Source organism: Acomys russatus, chromosome 13, assembly GCF_903995435.1.
Source record: "Acomys russatus chromosome 13, mAcoRus1.1, whole genome shotgun sequence".
Lineage (NCBI taxonomy): Eukaryota > Metazoa > Chordata > Mammalia > Rodentia > Muridae > Acomys > Acomys russatus.
In genome coordinates, this window is record NC_067149.1 from 30,429,349 (window position 1) to 30,443,665 (window position 14,317).

Here is a 14,317-nt window from a genome sequence, read left to right on the forward strand (position 1 = left end):
TAGAAAGAATGTAAATGGAATCATGAAAATGAAACAACAAAAAGCATATGAAGTATGTCAGAAAAAATAGGAACAAATCATAAAACAGAAATCGGTCAAAACAACACAGAGGTAATTCAGCTTTACCAGTCATCTCTTTGGATATTAACAGCCTAAGAGTATCAGCTGAAAGACAAATAAGGTCTTTGGATGGATGCAAAGGACAAGATCTTGCTGTGTATCGCCTGTAAGGACTTACCTTAACTACAAAGGTATATACACATTTAAACTTCAGGGATGCTAAGTGATATCCTCATTCATTAGTAAAACAGAAAGCAGGAATGTTATGTGTTGCCCACTGTGGCTACATGGCCAGGAAGTTACTAGGGAAGGATACCAGTATTGATAAAGTATCAACTTTCCAAGTTGACACAATCATCCTTAAAGTTTATGTGTTTAAGAAAACAATATTAGAAACATGAAAATATGACAGGCCTGTCAGAAAAAAATAGATAAATCAGTTATATTAGCAGGCCTTAATATCCTTCTATCATAAGTGCGCAGTGAGCCAGTAGAAATTAACAAAGGGCAGAGTTGACATAAATGTTATCATCAGTTCAATGAATTTTGACAGCAGCTCATAAGTTAATCTACTTAATCTAACAATAGCAGATAATGCATTCTTCTTGCCTCAGGTGTTAAAATTCACCAAGAGAGAACCTATTCTGGGCCATAAAACATAACTAGTAAAATTTAAAGTATAGAGGGTTGGCAAGGTGTCTCAAAAGGAAAATTTTCTTGTTATTCAAGTCTCATGACCTAAGCTTGATTCCTCAGAATGCACATAAAATTGGCAAAAGAGGATGGAACCCCCATAAATGTATCATCTGGTCTACCTAAGTGTGTTGTAGTACATGGCACCCATAAGTATATATACATGTGCATATAATGAATGATGGTAACTAAAAACAAGAAAATTAAATGTATAGAATTATATAATGTCTGCTCTGAAACCATAGTAGAATGCAGCTAAAAATCAAAACTAGAGAGATGAACAATTTTCCTCAAACTTCTAGTGATTAAATGATATATTTCTATATACTACAATTAAGAAATATAAACAAAAAATTATGAAAATATTTTAAGTGAATCCAATTGAAAATACAACATATCAAAATTTGTGGCCTGTAGGAAGAGCCAAGGTTAGGGAAATTTATAGCAATGAATGTATTTATTTGAAAGCAAGGATCTAAAAAATCAATCATTTATTATCCCACTTTAGAAAATGAGAGACAGAAGAGCAAATTAAATCTAAAGCAAGCAGAATAAAAGAAATAAATATCAGCACAAACCCCACTAAAATTGAAAACAGGAGATCAATAGAAAAAAAATCAACAAACCCAAAAGCCAGTTCTTTGCAAAGGTCCAAGCCATCGATATGCCTCTAGCCAGGCTAACGTGACAAAAGAAAAGAGACAGGCACTGGTCCTACCAGATAGAAAAGAGGGCATCACAAAAGCATCTGGGGACAGTTAAAGGATAATGAAGGAAAACGTTAACTCTCTGCTTATAAATCCAATAGCCTAGGGAAAAGGACTGAAACTTTGAAAGACAAAACTTGTCAACTCTTACACAAGAAAAAAGAAACAATCAAAATAAGCCTATATCAAATAAAATTATTGAGTCAGTAAATACAAATCTCTCCAAACAGAAAGAACAGAATGAAATGGGTTCAAAGGTTAATTCTGTATAACCTTTAATAGCAAGAAATCACACCACTTCTCCACAATTTTTTTACAAGATAGAAGCAGAGAAAATACTTCCTAATTATGATGTTAGAATTCCACAAGCCATACCAAGACATTGTAAAGAAACTGTGCAGCCATACCTAATAAATATAGATGACAAAAATCTTAAACAGATATTAGTAACCCATTTCAACAATGTGTCTATGTTTCAGTGATATTGCTTCAATATACTATTAGAAATCAAGCTAAAATAAGACAAAAAAGATAAAAGATACATCAAATGGAAAGAATGAAATAGAACTTCATGTCACAGATGAGACAGCCTTCTATATCTATCATCTATCTATCTAATATCTATCAATTTATCTATATACATGTATGTCATCTATATATTATATATTTATAATCTGATAAATCCATAAAAATATCCCAGAACTACTAAATGATGCAGTACAGGAGATTTTTTTCTTATGTACCAACAATGTACAAATAATATGTGAAATAATGAATTTCACTATTTCTGTCTGCAAAATACCCACAAATGTTATGAACAATTACTGCAATATCTGATAAAAGAGATCAAAGACCATAAAAAATGGAGAGATAGCTTACATTGAAGCACCGTGAAGCTCAATAATTTAAAATTTCTCCACCTTGATCTCCACACTGTTCATATTGTCAGTCACACAACTAGGATATTATTTTGTGGACACCAGCAACCTGTTCTTAAAGTTTACATATGGGAGCAAAAGGCCTCAAAAGCCAACATTGTTCTTAAGAACAAAAACTGGATCACGGACATCATCCAACCTCAAGGTTTATTCTAAAACTACAGAAACCAAGAGAGTATGGTAAGTGGTGAAAGAACAGAGAAAAAGATCAATGGAACAGAATAGAGAGTCCAGAAATAGCCTTAAGATACAGCCAACCAGTATTTGACAAAGGAGCAAATGAACTACAATGGACCAAAGGTAGCCTTTTCACAATATGGGTACAACTGGATATTCACAGAAAAAATGAATTCAGACACAGCCTTAATGCTCTGTAGGGATATTAATTCAAAATGGATCATAGTACTAAATGGGAAAAAATATCTAACTTAAAGAGTATCACAAAGGATAATTTCTAGATGATCCAGGATATGGCAGAAGCTTTATGAGAACAATAGCGGAAGCACTAATTCATGTAACAAAAAGGTTGACAGTATGGATTTGACCAATGTGAATAATCGTTCTCTGAAGCATATCAAGAGAATGAAAAGTCATACCACAGTCTGGGGTGATCACCTGCCGGCACTAACGATGGGCTTTTATGTAGCACATAGAAAACGGCCTTTCAAACAGCACAGAAGGAAAAGAAGCCACCCAATCAAAAAGTGAACAAAGAACAAACACCTCATTCAAGAAAATCTACAAGTCACAAGTGATAAATGTACCAAACCAGCTCAATCCCTTAGGGGATTTTGAGTTAAAACAAATGAAAGGCTGCACATGGCTATTCAGGAAACCAAGACTAGTAAGTACTGGTATAGGTGGAGAGAAAGTAGGAATTTCTGGTCACTAATTTTGATATAGCTACTTGGAGGGCATTTAGATGGCTTCTGAAACATAAGTCCAGTCTCATGATAAGATGCAGCCAATGTACTCTTGGTATTTACCCAGATAAATTGGAAACTGATGTCCACACAAACACCTGGCTATGGATGTTTATAGCAACTTTATTCATAAGACATGAAACAATGAAGTAATCAAGATAAGCTCTGGTGGAGGAGTGTATAACTAATCAGTAACACATGGACAGTGGCATATTATATTGCTGTTAAGAAGGTATGAGTCATGAAGCCACAAAACAATATAAAATTGCCCTAAGTGTAGATTGTAAAGGATCAATACTACTAAATGATAGAACCTAATTTAAAAAAGATTAGACACAACCTGAGAACAAACACATGGCACTCTTGAAAAGAAGAGAGATGCATGGTTGTCAAAAGTTAGAGAGGAAAGAATCACAATTTCACACAAAAGAGGTTTCTTAGGGCAGGAAAAAAAATTCTATGTAGGATAAGAAAATGCTCTACATATTTTCAATGGTAGGTTTTAATTGTTAACTTGTTGCAATCTAGTATCACAAAGACAGTCTCAGTGAAGATTGACTAAATTGGTTGGCCTGTGGGCATGCCCGTAGGGATTAGTGGAAATTCCATCCATTGTGGGTTGCACTAGTCCTTAGGTGGGGGTGAAGGGTGAGTGGGTGTTGAGCTGAGTACAAGCATTCACAGGCATTGCTGTCCGTTCTAATTACAGATGTGATATGATCAGCTGTGTCGAGTTCCTCTTGTTGCGACCTCCCTACAGTGATGAGCTTTGAATTCTGAGCTAAAATGTGCCTTTCTCGCTTTCATTGCTTTTTGTCAAGATATTTTTTAAAATTTTGTTATTAATTTATTAAGATTACATCTCAATTGTTATCCTCTTGCTTGTCTCCTCCCTCCCTCCCTTTCATACCCTATTCCCCTCACCTAGGTCTGTGACAGAAGGGGACCTCCTCCTCCACCATATAGTCACAGCCTCTCCAGTCTCATCTTGGTAGCCTTTATAATCTTTCTCTGAGCGCTATCAGGCCTTCCCACCCAGCAGAACTGATCAAATGTGGGGCACCAGAGTTCATGTCAGAGTTTGTCAAGGTATTTAATCATAGCGACAGAAAATGAAATCCTATCAGTAAACATCTGTCAAACTGAGAGTGTACAACACTGAGTGCACTTAAATGTAGATTACAAACTTATGATAATAATGTACCAATGGCATCCCATCAGCTAACACAGCTGTGCCATTTGAGTGAGGGATGCTGGTGAAGATATGGAACATATAGCGATTCTATTTTCCCCTAAGTTTTGCACCACAGTTTTCCTTAAATTTTCTCTAAAGTAAAGCTTATCAATTAAAACCTACAAGTCACAAAGTCTACATATTATATGATTTAATTTAAATGAAATGTCTAGAATGTACAAATATTCAGAGATAGAAAAGAGTCATGAGTAATACGTACAGTTTTGAAAAAAGTGTCAGTTTGATTGTGGTGTGAGATCTCGGAAGTTGATAAGTCAATGAAGCTGATAAAACTTTCCAAAGACAGATGAATAAAATGTAAAGTAATAAATAATACATATCATTTTCTCCTGATTTTGTATAATTCATTTATTCATTGAATTTATGAGAAATGCCTTTATTTTAGACACTGGTCTCCTACTGTAGGATGTGGTCATAATTTTTTTCTTATCCTTTTGTGCTTAAGAAAATGAACCCAAACAATACTGCAAACTATATCTCACTCTTGCAGGGAACACTAGCTTCTGTACCAAAGGTGACATTTAATTTTGTGTTTGGCAAGCCATATTTCCCTGGTGTTGAATTTCATAAATTGGAGGGCCAGAAAGCTGTAAACAAATGAATTATTATTGTCTCAAAATGTACAGAACTTAAAATACTTGAATATCACTACATCTAGGTTTTAGTAGGCATATTAAAATATACATACACATAAACAGAAACATCTCCTCTACAGTGACTATGTTCTACATTTGAATGAAGCTGAGATAGATCCAATAGTTAAACTCTTAGTATGTCCTAAGGCCAATAACAAGTATCCATACCAAGCCATGCCCTAAGATTGCACAGTGATGTAATTTTACTGTGAGGAAACAAGATGAAATTCAGAGTAAATGCCTCTGCAAGTTTAAGTATCTGCAATTCTTCCAAAGTCTCTCTGCAAAGTATATGATTTCTAACACCCCAAAATTTTTATTTGTAACTCTAAATATTGATCCTAAAATCTTCCTCATGTTCTTCCACAGCGTCAGCCCTAGAAAGGTTATGAAAAATCTTAGTAAAAGGCAAATTTAGATGCTCTTGATTAGATGTAAGTGAGAATTCTTTTTATGAGTGGCATGAAAGACAAAGCTGATAGAAAATTAATGTGACAGGTGAAAGTATTCCCTGTGAATCAGCAACAAGTATATAAAGAGAAGTTTGAACAAATAAATGTGTGTTGCAAATCTATAAAAGTCTCACATTTTAATGGAAGAAAAGCAAGAATGCTAGGTCATTGCAAGGAAGAGGAGATGGAGCCAATATTACCAGATAGGATTGACCTACAGGTACTGGCAGATGAGAGAGAGAGAGAGAGAGAGAGAGAGAGAGAGAGAGAGAGAGAGAGAGAGAGAGAGAGAGAGAGAGGAGAGAGGAGGAGGAGAGAGAGAGAGAGAGAGAGAGAGAGAGGAAGAGACAGAGAGAGAGGGACGGGAAGGAGAGAAAGGCGAGAGAGGAGAGAGAGAGAGGAGAGAGAGAGTGAGAGAGGCGGAGAGAGGAGAGAGGAGAAGAGAGAGAGAGAGAGAGAGAAGAGAGAGAGAGAGAGAGAGAGAGAGAGAGAGAGAGAGAGACAGAGAGAGACAGAGAGAGACAGAGAGACACACACAGAGAGAGACACAGAGAGAGAGAGACAGAGAAAGAGGAGAGGAGAAGAGCAGAAGAGAAGAGCAGAAGAGAAGAGAAGAGAAGGGAATGGAAGGGAAGGGAAAGGACGGGAAGAGAAGAGAATGAATGAGTTTTTTGTGTGTGTTTGAAAGATTTTTGTCTCAATCCAGTGGGTATCCAAAGCAGATGGATATATACAAAAATTTGATTTATATAAATTTTGATTCTTCATATTCAAAAAACAAAATACAGTTCCAACCCAGGAGACATGTACATGAAACTGTTTGATATTTTTTGATTTTCAACTTTTGATACTCATCTTCATTGTCAGACTGAAAATAATTCTATACAATAGACAATACAATTCTATACAATAGACATGCATTTACTCACTTACAATTGGGCACTAGCCCAAAAGGCATGTCCCATGAAATTCTTCCCTTACCAGAAGATGGGGATACATGTGAGGACATCCTACTGAGACTCTAGGTAAGAGAAATATAGGTGATGGGGAAATAGAAGGACCAGAGGGTCCTAGAAACCTACAAGAAGAACATTGTGATGGGTGGGATCGGGGCCCAGGAGGTTCTTCTCAAACTATTGCACTAACCAAGGACAATACAAGTAGTAAACATGGAACCCCTACTCTGATCTACCCAATGGACAAGACATTCTCCACAGTTATGTGGAGAGTGGGGACAGACTCTGACATGAACTCTGGTCCCCCATATTTGACCACCTCCCCTTGGAGGGGAGGCTGAATGGCACTCAAAGAAAGAATAAGCTGGCTATCAAGATAAGACTTGATAGCTTATGACCATATAGTGGGGGAGGAGGTACCCCTTGGTCTTTGATCTAGGGGAGGAAAATAGGGTGAAAGTGGGAGGGAGGGAGGAATGGGAGGTTACAAGTGATGGGATAACAACTGAGTTGCAATCTGAATAAATTAATAAAATTTAAAAAATAAAAAAATAAAACTAATCGTGGGTATTTAAATTTATTTTTTCTGTGTACTTTACATGAATAAATAATGTAGATTATTTATCCATTTATTTAAAATGTTTAAAAGCCAATGAATTTACCTTAGCCAGAGGGAGTAGTTTAATTTAATGTCAATTTAGATAATTTTTACTGTCTTAGAAAGTATATATTTAATTGGATTATTACAGAGATGACTTGAACTTCGTGTTCTCTTTTTATTCATCTCTCTTTTCTCTCTTGTACTCTCTTATTCGTGGCTAATTCTACTGTCTTTTTCTTCTTCATTGCATTAATACTTTTCAGACATCACTTAGTGCTTTTGAGGCTACATTAGTTTCATATCATTTCCACATAGCAGTTATTATTTTTTCTGACCTAAACTTTACAGCGATTTGAAAAACTACAATGAAAAAAAGACTGTCTATTTGGAGGGTCATTTTTATGATCATATTACTGCAATTAATCACATGATCAAATTGTATTTTTATAATTTTTGACAAATTGATCTTTGGCAGTTGAAAGAATAGGAATGATTCAGAGGTTCTGCACATTGATATTATTTTTTCATTACTTCTTCGCTTAAATTTGCCATTGTATATTTTAGTGGTATATTATTTTGGGCCCTATGGTTTCTTCTTCTTATAACTTCACCATGCAGAAGCACATTTTCAAAGTGAATATTTTCTTGTTTTTAAATTTTGAGACTTCAATTTAACGACAAATAACCAAACTGTCAGCCACATACTGCTCCTTCCCCTCATGTTTTGTTCTCCCCACCCCTTGCTCTAGGTTGGATTTCATGTGTAGTCGTATGTATTCCATAGCAGACCACATATGGGGTTCTGTTCAGACTGTGGCTCTCCACATCACTGGCCCATGAGGAAAGGTGAGGGTAATACTGATGACAGGTGCACCTAAGTTCATCCTGCCCACTTGTGTGCTGATCTGACTTATTCTCGGTGGACTATTGTTGAAAACAACTGCTCCTTTTGTTGCACACACAGAAAATGGCTGCATCATCTTTGTGTGCAAGAAGAGCTCAGTCACTACATCCACTGTGTTCTGGGACACCTGTGTTCTCTGGTCCTATATAACTCCACTGAGGCTTTCCTAGACAGAAAATCACCTGACACCATCAATGAAGCCAATGTCCTGACCTTCAGCATGGTGGTGTTCCTCAGTGTCTGAATGGTGTTCTTCCCTCTCTAGCACAGCTCTAAGCAAAAGGTAATGTTGCTTGTAGAGGTCTTTTCCATCTAGGCCATTAGCTGAGGTCTGCTGACATGAGTCTTTTTCCCAAGATGCCACATAATTTTTCTAAGACCCGATAAAAGTCATTAAAAAAAAATATGGGTCAGCCATGTAGCCGAGCATACTGGCAACACAAAGTTGAGTCAATGTCTTAAAAAAGAATATGAAAAATTGGAATTTTATAATGTCGTGGTGCAGGGGATGAAGTGGATTAGAAGGGATGGAGTTGGATTTGATCAAAATACATGCATGCATACATGAAGCTCTTAATAAAAAAAATCATGAATAAAGTACATTTATGAACTCTTTATTTTCTAAAAAACATAAGTCATTATTAAAGTTACTACATTGCCTGGTATAAAACTGTACCATTATTATCAGTAAATATTACTACATTATATACTATCTCTTTCCACAAGTAAACGACTCTTATTTGTTCTCAACTGATGTTTTTGCCGAAGTGTGCAGCTTATTACTATTACTCCCTGCATTGTCTCCCACCAGCCTAGTTAGCACAAGCCCACAGAATTGCTTGTTCTTATTGTTAACATCCTCAGATTACAATCGTGTAAGCAAAGCTTATGACAGTTTAAAGATGATATGTTTTAAACAAAAAAAATATTATATCGAATAATCATGGAATTAAGGTTTTACCTTAGTTTAGTATTGAAGATCCATGTACCTTTTATGTAGTTTTACACTGAAAATAACCACTGTTCAAGACCTTCAAGACCTTGTTTTCACACTCAAATATTTTAATGAAGTTAAGTAAGACCAAGTGACCATGTTATATTATCACATAGAAAAAAATCATGCTGGATCACAGTTTGTCTGCTACTGAGAGCAAGCCTTAAGCTCACGTGTTGCTTCTGCAGACTGGTGAGATTGCAGGCTGTGGGGAGTAAAATAAATCACACTGAAGCAAGCCAGTTAAATGAATGGTGGATTGGTTGTCACTGCTCTCCTTCTTTCTCCTTTCTCCTTACAGTGACTTTTATTCACACACATTCTAATTCATCACAGACCCAATTCCGTAAGACGTTTGTGAAACTGTTCTATTTGGTTTCTAGACATCTTTCATTTCTAAAGCACCTTGCTTTAGGTTTATCAAAATATACATTACATATTGAAGCATCTTACACTGAGTGTATAGTGAATGCCTGTTATGTCTATTTTAAAAGGTTCTATTTGTAGAGTGCCCCGATCATATAATATGTCTTCAGTCCAAAATTTCACTTTTTAAGCAAACCAAAAATATCCTTGAATGTCACCAAAATGTGCTGTAAATAGCTATGCACATTCCAAACACCCCCCATCATATTATTTTGTTTCTCTTAGCTTTACAAGTGGAAGATGATCTATACTTGAAAGTAAGGTAAGATAGACATGGGGTATCACCGGGATAAAAAAGTCAAATAGCTTTTTTTCTGAGTTCATGCATGGGATGAAATCTCATGTGCTAAGTATGAGATAGATAGAATGTTACTCCACATACACATTGCTAGACTGTGTGTGTCTCTTCTAACTCTCCATACGTGTGACATAAGTGGCATTGTGTGGACACGCACGTTCTTATCTGCATACTTACACATACATCTGATGATGTGCACAAATAAAACTTTACCTGAGTGGTTTTTTTTTGTTTGTTTGCTTGCTTGCTTGCTTTTATAACAAATATTGGGTATCAGCTATCTAGTGTAGTCCGAAAAGCATTGAGCTGAATGAATCAGTTGCTTCAAAGATGTGAGTCAATTTTTCTGTTACTTAAACTATCCCCTTCTATCCCCTTCCATCGGCAACGTGACTCTTAGAATGTAAACCTGCTCATCTGCTTTTTTGTTCACATTTTGGTGTTTTGGAAAACAAAGAATGTATCTATTAATATAGCAGAAGAGGGAGAGAGAGAGAGAGAGAGAGAGAGAGAGAGAGAGAGAGAGAGAGAGAGAGAGAGAGAGACTCTAGGTATTAATGTGTATGCTGCAATGAATACAAAATCATAGGACAGGGGCTGCTATGTAATTCCCTTCCCATGCAACAGAAAACCAATTTACTTAATTGCTTTTGCTTAAGGACAATGTCATTTTGTACAGCTTACTGTTTCATACTGATGTGAGAATATTAAGTTACTAATGGTACAAGTCAATAAAAAAAATCATAGGCCATGAACTTCCGTGTTATGGAAGGAACAAAAGTGGCAAAGATGGCATTAATTTATGAAATTTCATGTTTCAGACACTTGACTCTTCCCAGAGATGACTTTATGTCTTCTCTACAACCCATTCATGCCATATCAATCAGGAGAGTTAAATTACATCATCAACTCCAATATTCTTAATGCTGAGTTTGTCTTACACAAGTAACAGCTATCCAGTTGAGCCTTTAAGCATCTCTGCACATTACCATAAAGCTGCTTTGAATTTGGAGTATTTCAATGCATATTTATTTAGCGTTAACTAACACAGAGGGTCTTGTATTGAATAAAATATTGCAGCAGATTATGATCCAGATGATAAATCACAAACATAATTTTATGTCATGGCAAAGTAACTAATGCTTCAAATTGAATTCTTTATCTCAGAATTTAAACGAGGAGAACTTGCTCAGAGGATTATTTTCCAAACTGGATAATGGGTAATTATGAAAGCAACTGGATTAATTCTTCTCAAGATTCTTCACAACCTTGGGCAGTATCACAAAGAATTCAGAATGGCAGAGAGAGCTAATGCGAGAATGTTAGCCCAAGTTTTCCCTGTTGTTATGGAATATAGGAGAGGTAATTTTCAAGTATGCACTCGAAGTAATGATAACAAGAATGCTGAGGGCTTGTAGCAATTTAAAACATAATAATAAATACGTAATAATAAATTAAGTCCCATTTCACTCCAGGGTGATCTCATCTTAATTTAATTTATATTTCTGAAATTGTCGTATTTCCAAATAAATTATCTCCTAAAGTACTGACCTCTAGGATTTGAACATACCTTTTAGGAGGACAGAGTTTAGACACATATTCAATCATTTGAAGTAGCATATAACCCTGAAGTATGATATAGGTATGTGTGCCTGTGCATATATTTAACAAGAAGCCACTGTCAAACAAATATATTGCATTGAACAGTGTATATTTGCCTGCTTTCTTGATGCCTACATGGCAAGTCTATAAACCCAAGGTTTGACATCTTCCCAAATAAAATTACCTTCTCTGAGATCAGTGGGACAAATCATCAACCAAGCTGGCCTTACTTGACCAGACTCAGAGATAGTCACCCAGCTATGAAGCCTTTGGTCAGCCTTGCTGGTTCAGTATAAGTACATTTCTTAGCCATTCTTTCACTATTTACTTTTCCTTGAAATCCATACTCTTTTTTTCTATCCTAGACTTGTCACAAATGATACAGAAAGGAAGAGGACATCTGAGAGCATTAGCATTGTGGAGACAAAAAGATCAGCTCCACTACCAATTCTCTCAGTGAGTCAGAGAGAATCATTGCATTTTTCAAATCCTGACTCTGTACACCTGTTAAAGGAAGAGTCTCACAGATAATGTCCAATGAAACAGCAAAGGATTCATATGATTAAATACCTACCATGGCTTCTAGATGAATTGCTTAGCAAGACAAAGTTACCTTCCATTGCTTCACAAATTGGTTATTTGAAATAAAAACATTTATATGGGATGCCAATCATAAAGTGTTGCAAAAGTATTTAATATAAGTGGAGCATTAATCAATATTAATTGTAGTTCTAGGTTGCAGGAAATACTATTAATTCCTCATGGCTAACAAAAAGGAAATCAAACCAGACTAGAATCCTGAAACCAAACCTACCAACTTGATAAATATTTCTATGTGTTGTCTGTGTGTCACATATTTTTGAGAGGCAAAATTTCACAGGTGCATATAATATAAAGAATATGAGAAAAGTAACCTAACTTACCCCACCAACTTTCTCAAAGTGGGATCCATCTTTCTTAAAGTCTGTAAGGGCTCCATTGAAATACCAGGCAAACATAATGTCTAACAGTGGGTCATGTTGCACCTGGCATGGTAAAATGACGCTCTCACCGACAGCAACATCCATGTTAGAAGGTGCCAAAATTATTTTCGTTGGCTCTATTGGGGAGACAAATTATCAATAAGCAAATTTTAGTGGTGATAAAAGCAATTTCTATAGGCAGATTGTTCATCTGAGAATGTTTATGTTTGTATATACATGTACACCTATGTGATAAAAAGTCTCCAAGATTAAAGTGGTATCTTGAGGTAAAATTAAAAGAAATTTTACTGTCCTCACAAATTTTTCTTGGGAGAGCTAAGATATATGAGTTTTTAGAAGATACATATCCAGAGCTGAAACTTGCAAACTACATACCCCAATAACAAAATCAATTTACCTTAGTTTTATAGTTCTGTGAACTATGACAGAAAGTCTTATGTTCTCACCAACCTTTTCAATGAAAGGCAAATGTATTCACACCCAAATGCAAATGAGCTCAATCCTGCCTTGTTTACAGATTTGGGAGACATGCCATGGGAGAAGCACTACGCCAAGAGACTGGCTGATTTTCTTCAATATGGATGTCCACCTACACAGGTTCTGTAATCACCATCAGATGCCTTCTATTGACAATGAATTTAACTCCTCTTGATCCTGCCTCTCACTCTTTCATGATGCTTTTCACCTTCGGACAATAAACCTCCTCAATGAACTGTTTGTATATGAAGTGTAAAATATCTTATGATATTACCTCTTTAAATCAGTCTAGTTAGGCTTTGGTCCCTCATCAGACCCACTTTTATCAGGGTACCCAGAAAACACTATACTGTCATATCCAGTGGTAAAATTTTGGCCTTTGATGCCTTGACCTCTCATCTCTCCTCCCTTTGTCTCACTTGATCTCTTTCTTATCCTTCCCCCTAGCCTCTTCAACCTTTGCCAGTCAGTCAGCTTTCCCCCCACCTCCCTCTATGAGGCCTTTTTGGTCCTAAACTTCTTAATGCAAAACATGCTAACCTTTGCCATAAAAAATATATATATATATATTGTTAACACAGCAAATGTACAAATCAGTGGAATTCATCTCTTAGCTTCAAGTGTCAGTCTAACATAAACCCCTGCTGAGTAGGTATCTCCACATTAATCTCTCTACCCCAAGTCTAAACTTGCATACTCCATGACCTGCTCAGCTTCTTAACTCTGTTGCTTCACCATGACTTCATCCAGAGAATATAGAAGAATTCAGTTCCAAACAGGGCACAGACTAAAATCTAGGAGAACTTGTGGTTAATGTGCTGGTCTTCTTTCTCTTCCCATGGTGGTGGAGACACTGGAAGCTTTTATTCCTGAATGAAGGCAGTGGATCTGTCTCATGGCAACGTGGTGGCACAAGTATGCCAACCTGTGCCCTTGTAGTCCACTGGGGTTTTGTCAATATTAATTTGCTCCACTGAGGAAGCCTAGTAAGCACCTGGTGTTCAATATGCCCAGACTGACATCACAGCCTCTGTCCAAATCCAGGTCATGCCAATGCAATTGTTCTGATGGCCATTCATTCTGCTGTTTAACCAAACAGCCTACAGGTTCTTCCTTTCTTTCTCCTCCTCTGTTTCCCTTCCTTCACACCCCCTTTTCCTTCTCTTCTTACAGTTCTTGCAGGTCAAACAAAGAGCCTCAGGGATATCAAGTAGTACTAAGTCTGTGAGCTTTGCCTTTAGTCTTCACTTTGAAGCCATTGTGGACGCTTTCCCTTCATGAACCTCCCATCCAACTTGATTGTTCTTCCTGAGGAGTCTATGCCTAATGTCTGAAGCAGCTCATATCAGCACCTTGACTCCGAAGAAGCACCCCTTTGGGTAGTACTGATTACTGTCACCTCCTGCTGTCTTC

At 36.5% G+C, this 14,317-nt stretch overlaps 1 protein-coding gene across 1 annotated transcript in view; it reads right to left on the bottom strand.

Moving 5' to 3' along the window:
- The window catches only part of Cntn3 (contactin 3), a 357,126-nt gene that overhangs the window by 57,160 nt on the left and 285,649 nt on the right, over positions 1-14,317 (bottom strand). The window contains exon 13 of the mRNA XM_051155002.1: positions 12,368-12,543. Within this exon, the coding sequence (XP_051010959.1) occupies positions 12,368-12,543 (176 nt within the window). The remainder of the gene's footprint in view (positions 1-12,367; positions 12,544-14,317) is intronic.